The sequence below is a fragment of the Ammospiza nelsoni genome, chromosome 5 (assembly GCF_027579445.1).
Source record: "Ammospiza nelsoni isolate bAmmNel1 chromosome 5, bAmmNel1.pri, whole genome shotgun sequence".
In the NCBI taxonomy this organism is placed as follows: domain Eukaryota; kingdom Metazoa; phylum Chordata; class Aves; order Passeriformes; family Passerellidae; genus Ammospiza; species Ammospiza nelsoni.
In genome coordinates this window covers 18,565,022-18,577,249 of record NC_080637.1, presented here as the reverse complement: position 1 = coordinate 18,577,249, position 12,228 = coordinate 18,565,022, and the positions used below count along the sequence as shown (strand labels likewise).

At 36.1% G+C, this 12,228-nt stretch overlaps 1 protein-coding gene across 8 annotated transcripts in view; it reads left to right on the top strand.

Moving 5' to 3' along the window:
• The window catches only part of BRD1 (bromodomain containing 1), a 70,134-nt gene extending 58,222 nt beyond the window's left edge, over positions 1-11,912 (top strand). For all 8 annotated transcript variants that reach the window (XM_059471578.1, XM_059471579.1, XM_059471581.1 and 5 more), the window contains 4 exons: positions 1,079-1,206; positions 3,075-3,184; positions 5,390-5,544; positions 8,304-11,912. In XM_059471578.1, the coding sequence (XP_059327561.1) occupies positions 1,079-1,206; positions 3,075-3,184; positions 5,390-5,544; positions 8,304-8,487 (577 nt within the window). In that variant the 3' untranslated portion in view covers positions 8,488-11,912. The remainder of the gene's footprint in view (positions 1-1,078; positions 1,207-3,074; positions 3,185-5,389; positions 5,545-8,303) is intronic.
• The last annotated feature ends 316 nt before the right edge of the window (positions 11,913-12,228 follow it).

The following is a 12,228-nucleotide window of genomic DNA, read 5'->3' as shown; positions in this document are numbered from 1 at the left end:
AAAAAAGAGTGTATTTCAGTTTTCTCAGTTATGTCAGATCCAAGTCACCTTTCAGGATTGCTGGGATTCTTCTGTTGAATTCAGGTTATTGCATATCCAGGCAGTTAGATTTTTAAACTGACTGTGCTTCTATTGCTCTGTAAAGATACAGGTATGTTTTTACATACAGTATCTTGGCTTAATTACCTTCCTAATCTGGAACACTAAAAATGTGAGTGTTTATTTTTGTGAAGGCAAGAGAGAAGCAACTTACAAAGCAGAGTCTTTTACACAAAAACGGTAGTTTGATAGCCTTGGAACTGTAGGTTGGCAGTCTGTGGGTTGCTGGGTAGGTACTGCAGTGTTGATAGTAACTCTGTAGCAGCTATTGACTTCTCCATGGAGTCTGCTGTTAAAGGCAGGACTGTCAGAATGGACACTTCTGCCACCATTGATGTCTCCATCACCAGTGGTGTATCTTCTGAAAGAACACTGATTTCTGGGTGAGAGGTAGCTGTCTCCAGTCCTGGGCTATGAGGATGGGACATACAGGACAGTATAGGGTAAATGTGTCACACAGAAAAAGAGGACTTTATTCGTGTGTTCAGGTTAAGGGAAAGGTGTTAATGCAGTCATGTCAAACAGGCTTTCAGAGACAAAGATAATTTACTATTGCATCTATTTTAAATGTGATATTCTAGATCAAATTGTCAGTATAATTGTTGTTCACATTCTATGATTTCTTGAAGAAAACTCAAGTGTGTAGAAAGCAAATTTCCCATTTTGAGAAGAGACGTTTCACAATTGAAAGACTGAAATTTTTAGTGAAAAATTAAAGAGACAATAGTTGTGTTTTCTGTGTAGTAGACCTATTGGAGCAGTGGACCTGTCTTTTGCTGATAACCAGGCAATTCTGTGTTTGAAAATAATCAGAACTTTGGCTTTTATGTTGTTTGTATTGTTTACTCAAAATATTTTTAGAGCTTGCTCCATTGATTTTACCCTGTACTGATGAAATGTAAATTCTCGTTCAAAATTTTGATTTATAGTGAACAATGTTAATTATCAAGTAGTGATTTTAATATGAATACTTTTGTAGTTTTAGTCTCCCGAAGTGTGGTAAAGGTAAACCTGCCCTGATACGGAGACACACACTGGAAGATCGAAGTGAACTGATTTCATGCATTGAAAATGGAAACTATGCCAAAGCAGCAAGAATTGCAGCTGGTAACTATAAATAATTGAATTCTTAATAGTAGTGTATAATATTTTTCCATTTATTAGACAGATTTTAACATTCTTATTTTTACTGCTTAAATACATCAAGCTGTCTCAAAGTGTTGTTGATATCCTTCCAGAAACTACTGAATTCTGCTTTTGACTCCTGGAAGTCTTTTTAAAGAACAGCATCTGACTCTGATTTTTGATTAATTTTCTCTTCTTGCTTGAGGAAATAAAGATGTTTCGAAATAAAAAGAGAAGATGAGTTTTCTTTTGCAGATCTTGTAAAAGAAAATTAGTAATCCTATGTGCTAGATTAGTAACCCCTTACTGTCATGTGGAATAAACTCTGACTAGGAAAAATTCTGAGACTCCTACTTGTATGTACACCTGAGAAGTCTCTGAGTCTGGCTGCATGCATTCTGTCAGCTCATGTATGATTTTCTATTCAGCATTAAAATACCATTTTCTTTGCAGCTGAGAATAGTGTAGATATCTTTCTTGTTAGGTGTCCTGAAGAAGAGAACTTGAACTGTTTTTCTATACCAGATACAGTTCTACATACATATTTTTTGAAACAGTCTGTAAATAAAGATGAATTAATTGAAACCCTCATGGCTCTAACTGACATGTGAATACTTTACAAACTGTTACTAACAGAGCAGAGAAACACCTTACTGTGCAGAGTGACTGTACTAATTTTTTTTTAATGTGATCACTTTAAATACTTTTTCCTTGCTATTTCTACTTTTAAAAGATCTTAAACCACTTTTATGGTTTAAGATCAACAACAAACCCTGGAATGTTTTTGTAATGTCAAGACAGAACATGTATGAGCATGCCACCTTTCATTATAAATGAGCAATGCCCATTTGAAATGCACTTTATCTCAGCAGTATTGCCTGACTGCTGAAAGAAAGTGCAGCTGCAGCCCCTGAACTGTATCTTGGTACCAGGTTTCCCCATACAAGAAGTGCTGCCTGACCTTTACAGCATATTAACTTGGATCACTTTTCCCCCTTTGATCACCACCCCCAGTGGTGATCATCTTGAAGTTAACTCACTCTTCTGATCAGTCTCTGGACTGTATCTTGGGGACCAGTTGTGGTTTTGGTTGACTGAAAGGCTTATGCCTGTTTCAGGCTTCAATCCATTGCTGAGCAGCAGAGAAGAAAATTGAGGATTCTCTAGAAGTGCACAGTAACTTACACTCAGTTGTTCATTACCCTGCTTTTTGAGAAGAAATGAAACACTAGTGCTGCTGCCTGGAAACCTGTTGACATTTTTGAACTTGACTGCAGGAAAGGGCAGGGCAGAGAGACCAAGAAAACTTGTTAAAAATAAATGGAAATCAAAATGCAGGTCAGAATTTAGGCATAAGAATAGAAAGGTGTACCAGTATTGCTAAGTTATGAGGTGCTAATCTCAGTGTGGGTATCCAGGTATACAACACTTGGAAATATATACTGTGCAAATTGCATCTTGAAAATCATCACTTCTGTGACAGGATTGTCATCACAGTAAAAGAAACTGTTATTTGAAGTACCATAATTTTATGTTTTCTTTGGAGCTTTTTCAAAGGGAAGGAATTATTGGAATTTGGCAAACACTTCCTAAGAACTAAGATGTTTTAGATTTGCCGTTTCTAGAAGTGTCTAAACTCTTGTTCTTTATCTGTAAGCTTGGAAAAAAAGTATTAATACCATGTAAAGAGCTCTTATGAATGCTACCTTGTTTTTATTGGTATGTGTGTGAAAGTTGGTATTAGTATTAGATTCTAAGGATCATGAGCTATTGATTAGGAAACCAAGAACTTCAGATTTGTCTGAGGTTTCATTCTGGAACATTTTAATTTTATGTTTCTTTGTTCTTAGAAGTTGGGCATAGCAGTATGTGGATTTCAACTGATGCTGCAACATCTGTTCTTGAGCCTCTAAAAGTAGTATGGGCCAAATGCAGTGGATATCCCTCCTACCCAGCTCTGGTAAGTGCCCACCTTCCCAGAAGTACAGTAGTGACTGTTTCTGGTCTGAAAACACCATGCACAGACTTAAGGTAATTGGTAAATTCCCATTCAGGTTGGAGAAAGGTGGCTTGTTGTGCCCTCTTTACTATGCACCGAGTTTGTAAAGCTAGTGGAGTACCAGATTTTAAGTCAATAATTTCTGCTACCCTGCCAGCCTTGGAGACGTGCAGTACTCCTGTGTCGTGCAGCCTTCTGTGGGTGGGAGGGGAGTCAGAAGAGTGCAAGTGAGAAAACTCTTGGGTTGAGATAAAGACAGTTTAATAGGGAAAGCAAAAGCAATCCACACAAGCAAAGCAAATTCATTCACCATTTCCTATGGGCAGCAGGTGTTCAGTCATCCCCAGGAGCACAGAGCTCCTTTACATGTGGCTTGGGGACACAAACACCATCACACTGAATGTCCCTACCTTCCTCCTTCTTTCCCCAGCTCTATATACTGAGCATGATGCCATGTGGGATGGACCATCCCTAAGGTCAGTTGGGGTCAGCTGCCCCAGCCGTGTCCCCTCCCAACTCCTTGTGCACCCCCAGCCTCCTCACTGGTGGGGCAATGTGAGAAGGGGAAGAGGCCTTGTCTGTGTAAGCACAGCTCAGCATTAACAAAAACATCTTTATGTTGTCAATGCAGTTTTCAACCCAAATCCAAAACATAGCCCCATACCACCTACTGTGAAGAAAATTGTCTCTATCCCTGCTAAAACCAGCATACTCGTCTCAGTAGTCTTTGTTTCTGTGCTATATATTATTTCTGCTGCAAAATGAGTATAAAAATACCCTTGATGCTGCAGCTCATTAAAGAAACAAAAAACTCAATAGCTGGAATAAACTGACTGATTGCAGCCAATTGTGAATGATGTACTGGATACTTAAAGCTGTTTTTAAGCAGAGGAGATGCATATATGTGTGTGTTAATAAAAGAGAAACAGACACAGTTCTGCTTAAATCAAAGCTTGCAGAGAAAATATTGATGAGTTGTTTGGCTTTAGGCTTTTGGGGTTATATGAACAGTTCATACACTGGCTTGGTTTATATACGAGTCTGGACAATCGCGATTTTAATATGTGTGTTCTAAAGACAATGTGAAATGTAATCATACAGAGTTAGGTGAAAACCTCTGGAGGTGGAATCAGAGCACTTGAGTTTAAGTACCCTCAGTGGGTGACTCAAAGACACCTGGGTCAGATGCTGAAAATTTGATGATTGTCTCTTGAAAGATGTTAGCGCTAGATTTAAACTGATGAAGACCAAAGCGTTCCTTTTCTTCTCCTTTATGTCAGCATTGGTGTGTCTGAGAGTGGGATAAGTTAATTTGAGGAGTTAAACCTCTGTCAAGAGAGGAAAATTCTTCTGATTTTTATGAGCTCCCCACAGTATTAGCTTTTTATTAATTTATTTCCCAAAGTTAGTTTACTGTGGATTAAGATTGGTGCCAGTGTGGATAGTGGAAAAGCAACAGGAGTTCATAGAGTAGGAGATGGGTGGAACAGGCATGGAGTAAAAACCTTTCTTTGGGTGGAAGCTAAACACTTCATAATGCTGTGAGCTGCCTGCAAAGATTTTTCCATCAGGATGGTTTGTTTAACATGAGCAAACATGTCTCTCCCTCAATTTTGTTTAGAAAGATGTTGTGACTGCAACTGCATATTTTGCCTAAGACTGAGTCATTAAATTGGATATGCAAGATATTTGAAAGTTGCACTTTTTTTGGTTTTGTTTTTAAATTTTTGCTCAAGAGTTTGAGTATGGAGCATGTATTTTACTGAAATACTTATACCTTAACATAGGTTAGTTCTTTAAGGTATATTAATTTCAAACCCTAAAATTTGAGGCAAGTTAGAGCTTCTAGAAATCATGGTTTGACATTTTCATTCTAAACCTGCTTGTCAGTCTCAAAGTTGTACTAAGTGGAATTCAAATGGGACTTTTAAGAAGAACTAATATGAGTGAAAAATGCTTTTTTTGGCATTTTCAGTCAAGTCTGCCACTAGGTCTCCTCTATGCCTGTTCAGCTTATGTCAAAAAGTGTGTGTAACACAAAGTCAATTTATATCCAGTGGCTGTTTAGTTTATTATTTATTTCTTATTAACTTCATTTGTAATACCTTCTTAAAATGAATTACATAATTTTAAAAATGAGGAACTGTCCTTTCTTCTCCCTTACAGATTATTGACCCTAAGATGCCTCGTGTTGCTGGCCATCACAATGGTGTTACTATACCAGTGCCACCTCTAGATGTACTGAAAATTGGAGAACAAATGCAGACCAAATCAGATGAGAAACTATTCTTAGTACTATTTTTTGACAACAAAAGAAGTTGGTATGTTATTGAAATGTATTGTTTGATGCAGTGACTTAAAATTTAAGAACCTGTGTCTTTGGTCTAGAAGAAAATTCAAACAACATATTTCCATGGATATAATTTCAATGGAAGTATAAACTGTAATGTTAAAATTTCATATTTGAGTCTGTTTTTGGACCAAGGTATATATCATCACTGAAAGATACCTTTTTATCGTCAGTTTGGAAAAAAATATTTCAAGTCATTTATAGTCTTTTTTATTTACAAGTGACTTTCATTTATTGACCTGGTGAAATTGCTTCATTGCTTCATAAGTTTTTTAAAAGTAATAGTCTAACATTTATCTCTATCATTGCTTTCTGAATTACAACACTTCTTCTCCCAATCTTCTCAAGTGCATTTTCTTTGAATTTTTAACCTCTCTTTAACTCAATGCTTTATTAACACTTTCTTTCACTTAACCTTTTCTATTTTTTTTTTCATTAAATCTTCTTTATTTCCATTTATTTTGGCATCAGCAATATGCTGTGTAGAGCCTGAAGGGGGATAGTTCACACAACAAAACATTCTCTTTCCTTCCCCCATGGTCTTCAGTTTTAGGGCTGATGGGATTTTTCTGGGGAGGTAGGAGGAGACACACAAGGTTTTTTGGTCTTCTTTTGGTTGTTACGATTGTTTATGGTTTTGGTGAGTTTTTCCTAGACATGGAAGCTTCTCATCTACCTTTCATCAAACTATCTATTTATTTTCTATGTTTTCTGTTGTCCCTCCCCTCTCCTAGTTTCCATACAGGTCAAGCTAACTGTAAATCTGTCCATTTCTCGTTTTTCTCTTGAATTTGCTTACTTTTAGCTATCAGTTTCCTCTTTAGATGATTATATGTGGCACTGAGCGATGCTGTGCCAGTATGCTATCACTTAAATAAGTTTCTGCTTAAAATTTATAACTGATGTTTACTCTTTTGCCCCTTAGACTTTTTGGCATAATTTTTCTGGTTTTCGGTTATTTTCTTAATTAATTGGTACATCATCATAATTATCTTCATTCAGTTGTTCAGGATTCCGTAAGATCCTGCATTCTTCTGCCTTTGTTCACAGAGAACATCTGCATTTAAACATATTCAGGCTTGTTTCTCATTTTTTTTCTCTTACTGGTGTTGCCAGTGTAATGCATGTTTCCCCTGGTCAGTTTCTTAATAATTGCTCTGATTGCTTCTTGATCTGGGGAGTCCTCTGCAGCTTGAATATGTGCAGGTGGTCCTAAATCATGTAAATATTGTGCAAAGTTGTCTCTAATGGGTACTCTGCATAGATGGACAGGAAAAGACTCAATACTTCTTCCAGCCCCTTTCCTCCCCTCCACCCTGACCCCACCAACTTGTTTTGGTAGTGATTCTTCTTATGTGATTATTTTAGCACTCATAATTCTATCTGTGTTGTGTCTCTTGTAGTCTTGAACTCCTGTTTGTGATTTTCATTCATTTGCAGGGTATCTGTCACCTTCATTCTGTGATACCACTGTCTATCCTCTATGGATTTTCATATTTGTTTCTTCTTCTTCTTCCCTGCTTATATCTGGAGGACTTGCAAAGCTTTCTTTTAAAAATACCTTCTTAACACTTCCTCTGATCTGTATTAAAACTGATAATGGTTAGACTGATGCTTTTCATGCTGTTATCATACTGTCTGTGTCCTTGTACCGACTCTTCGCATTTTATTTCTCTGTGTGTGCTCAATACAATAGGGCTCTAGTTTAGAGTCCTTTAAGAAAATGAAAATATTTCAAGAGCCAATTTTATTTATGTAAAAAAAATGTTTGAAGATTTGACTGTCTGATCTCCTGTTGGTTTGGCTTCAAATGGTTTCCCTCCCAGACGAATGTTTTTATACAAAAGGAGGGCTTCTGCTTTTTGCAGGATTGGGATTGCAGACTACAGTAGCCTTTCTTAAATATATTCATTAATTGACCTAACTTTTGTTTTCCTCAATGTCTTTAAGTTTGGAAAACAGGATTACCATCAACCTTTATGAAAATGATGTAAATTTAATTTATACTTTTAAAGTATAAAAGTATAAGTATAAAGTATAAATATAAGTATAAATAAGTATAAAGTATATATAAGTATAAAGTATAAATTAAAGTAAATATTTAGAATGCTTTAACCAGAAGAAGATGATGTAGAGCTTATTCTATTATCACTCCTCCATGCCCAGAATTTGAAGATATTTATGGAGCTTGAAACAGAAAAGTGCCCTGAATACAGAGCTGGTGGGATTTCATACTGCAGGGTAAAAGCATGCTAAAGCAGAACTTCCTTGCTAGCTGAGCTTTCCCCATAAAGAACAAATTGAGATGCCTGAAATGTAAGGCAAAAATCCATCATCTGAAAACTCCTTGTAATAATGGAAGGGAAAGAATGAGAGGAAACAATACTGTGTCAGGTGAATCTTGAGCCATGTCCATCGTTAGTTGCTGCTGCCTGTTCTTTTAACTGCGTCGGTATTTTAGGCTAAGATTTTTCTGTTGGTACTTAATCACTAAGTACGTACCACTGAATACATTCTCTGTTTTACAGAAGAGATTTTCTTAATATTTCACGTTCTTTAAATATTTAATGCAAGTAAGCACTATCTTAAAAGGTGTTTTATTGTTTTGTTTAAGGTGGTAAAACTGATTTGCGATATGAGAAGCATGGCATAGTAGCCTTGACATTTCTGGACAGACTTCTTGATTTTCTTGTATATTTAACAGATTTATTTTTTACCCTTTTCTTACAGGCAGTGGCTTCCCAAATCCAAAATGGTTCCCCTTGGGATAGATGAGACCATAGACAAGTTAAAAATGATGGAAGGACGGAACTCGAGCATACGAAAAGCAGTAAGAATTGCTTTTGATCGTGCTATGAATCACCTGAGTCGAGTCCATGGAGAACCAGTCAGTGACTTCAGTGATATTGACTAACAGAGATACTCTAGCAAGGCATGAAAAATACCACAGAGACTTGAACTCTACTAATGAACCTCTTTGTCTAAAAGAATGTATTGAAGATACAACCCCTTAATTGTTGATTCAGTGGCTGAGTTCTGCAAACTTGAAATAGTTGAGCAATTCTTCTAAATCACCATTGCCATATTGATTAATTATTTTATTGTGTTGTAGATTGGAGGATTTTCCACTAAACCTGTTAAAATGTCTTGTTCATAGTGTTCATAATTGTACATAAATGTATATTCAACACTTAACTTATTCTGATTTTAGAAGTAGCTCCTTAATTCCTTTTATAATTTTGTTGGGGAGGGAATTGGTTTTTGTTTTTTCCATGCTTTTTACTTTTTTTCCTTTCTTTCTTTCTGAGTTTAAGTTACCTAAGCACCATCTTCCAGCTTGAGGTGTTTAGTTGATCTTAAAGCCTAATATCAAAATGGCATCAAATATATGTTTGCCTAAATCATATACAGTATGGTGCTGCTTGTATCATTTCTTCCTTGGTCTGTAGCTTCTGAAAAAGACTTCTGAATGTTTGTGTAAATTGTTGCTCTTTGCACAAAGTACCGCATATTTAAGATTGATGTAAATTTACAGTTACAAATATGTATTTTAAGAAAGGAAGTTGCATTATTTTGGAGGGTACTTTGTGAGAAAGACATCAATAAAAATTATACTATGTACATCACTTGCAAATCACCAAAAACACTCCATTGTTGCCCAAAATGACTTAAGGTTCTTACTGTTTTAAACAAACCTGGCTTAAAGCCTGCAAGCACATTATTTCTTTCAAAACCATATCCCATTTATCTCCCATTGGTTTAATTTTGTTGATATGTGTGCCTCCCTGTGTTTTATTTATTGTAGAAAATGTATTAATTTGCTTTATAATGAAAAATAAAATTGACAAATATATTGATATGCATTTTTATACAGGCACATGAGAAGACAACTTGCTTTGGGAGAAAAATGTATTGGAAATTGTATAAAATAACTCGATGGTTTGTGTGTAATTCGGTTTTTTGGTAACTTGTAATCTTTTGTTTCCAATGAGGGGATTTATGTAACTTTTAATTTAGAACACTTTGGTAGCAATAGAAACTTTGGATACATTTTTGTATGGTACATGTGATGTATATAGAATTAGTACTTTATTTTTATTTTTAATAAGTAAAGCATTATGTTTGGGCAGGGGGAAGAAGGAGGGTGGGTTTCCAGAACTGCATTTTTATATTAAAAAGAAAAAAAAATAAAGTCAAGATATTGATTGTTGTAGCTACTTTATTCCTACCTTCACTGAGATACTGAATTTGTAACAATGAAAATGGCAAGGTATGTTTGCAATGTGATTTATAATGGCTCCATTATTTATAAATGCACTGTGTTTGAACTCTTTTGCAGTGATATCGTAAATACTGTACCAAGTTATATAATATGAAACACCAAATAATGCATATGAATGCACGAAGTATTTATGCCCAGCTTTTTTATAAAGGATTAGCAAATACAGCAAAACCAATACTTTTTAAATCTTTTTTTTAAAACTTCATTGAATAGCATACTTCATTGTTAAACCTGCTTGAATCTTTATTTTAAAGGGACAATTACTTTTTAAATAGTTTTTAATGTTTTTATTCTCTATTGTTTGTAATACCCCCGTAGAAGCTTGAAATAAAATTTCTTTCTCAACTGTAAATTTTGTCCTGAATTTAGCCCCTGAGATTTTGCTGCAGTGCCCATTTTCTTACTCCATGACTGAGCTGCTCCAGAGGCACTGGGCCAAGAAGCTGAATGTTCTCCTGTGGCACCCAGCATTGTCCTTACTGAGCCCTTTGCATAGGAGGTGTTGCAGTTAGCTGAGACTACAATAACTGCCTGTGATGGACCCTGGTAATTAGGGATGATGAGTTGGACAAACTTCACGAATGATCAAGCAAAGACTTGACAGCAGACACAGCTTTAGGGAGAGCAGTGATGGCAGGTACCCTGGAAGGACCATCACTGAGGTGTGCTGCTCTGATGGCCACAACAGCTACATCAGGTAGAAAAATTAAAATCTGGTTGTTTGCACTTAATATAATGACTCCAAGGATCTGAGATATAATCATGCTCTTCTTTAAAGGGAATGGAACTTAATTTGGGCAGTGTTGAGACTGTAGAACCACTTGTCATCATGAGGACTCTGTTAAAGGTATTAAAAAAAATACACTGCATCAGATTTTATTTCAGACTGGTTCTACAAAAGGTACTCAGATTTTGTATGTGTAAAACTAGATAATGATTCATAACCTCATTCTGGTGCACAGAGAAATGGACCTTTTTTCTGTCTTGGACCTTGGAAAGCTGAAATGCAGTTACAACACAAGTTGGAAGATGATAAGGATGCTGACACCTGTGAAATACAAGTGCCATTAAAAAGAAAGCATAGAGTTGCAAAATGATCCTTCAGAAGGCTTCCTACGTTCTCAGTTGCCTGCACACTAGCAACATTGCAAGGGGGGAAAGAGCTCATTTTTGCAAAAAAGAGCATTAATTATTTCTGAACTTTTTTTAAAAACACATCACCAGGGAAAGCTCTATTTCGAATTTTGCTCAGATTTCTGAGTGTTATTTTTTGACTTTTCTGTTTAGAGGTGGTTTCATCAGTTCTTGGAGAAGAAAGATGTGCTGCCTTCATCTTACAGGGGACTGTATGCACTTATGAGAATTATCAGCTGGAAAACTGTACTGATTAAAATAAGCTTGTTCTGCATCTTCTTCTGATGAAACTGACGTGAAAGGCTCGTTTATTTTTGTTTGGCTATGCAGTGGAAACTCCCAGGAATTCTTCCCAGACTCTGTCGAGAGGAGATTGCTGCAGTGTCAGTTGCTGTTCCCATACTCTCTTGTGATGAAGTCCAGTATCGTCCAGAGGCTCTTGAGATTGGGTTAAAGTTTAAAATAGTTACTCAGAAATAAATAAACAAAATAGAGTAGAAATTAGTATTCCAATGGAAAGTAAAACTGGAACACCACATTCTGGCTTGCCAGCTTCTTGGGGAGTGTTACAGTTATAAGTACAGGGTGTAAGTTTGTACATTCACTGCTCAGTTCTGGTGTGATCATTTCCTGTTAATAGAAGTGTGAGACTTATATCATCATTTGGAACTATGTGAAAATGTATTTCATTGTATTAAAATATGAGCAATTATTGTATAAATAGGGGGAAAATGTGACTAGAGAATAATGTTTTTTTTAAAAAGTTTGTTATCTCAGTGATTTTTTGGGGAATGTTTGTTGTGATTTTCTGTCTTTTACACTAGAGGGAGCAATGCACACAGACCATCAACGTCTACAAAATAAGTATTCAGTTTTTCCTTCTCAAAATGCTGCTATTAAAACTTACTGCTTGTAAACAGTAAGTCTTTTTTGCTTCTAGTGTTTCTAGTCCATCAGAAGTAGCTCTCTCTCTTCTCGCTGCAAGTGGGCTGATTCAGGAATGCTTAATTTTAACTAGAGCTACTACAAAGGACAAAATAGCTCTGGATTTTCTGGCTCTCATGTCTAATTGCCAGTGACAGATGAGTAACTTCTTATATTTTTATTTAGTTATTGATTTTGTTTTCACAGTTGCATTCTGTAGTGTTAGAAAATGACTCAGAGGTGGCTGCTGCTGGTAGCACAATGCAAGACAAACACATCGATTAACAGAAATACTCAAGTGTGGAGGTCAAGTTC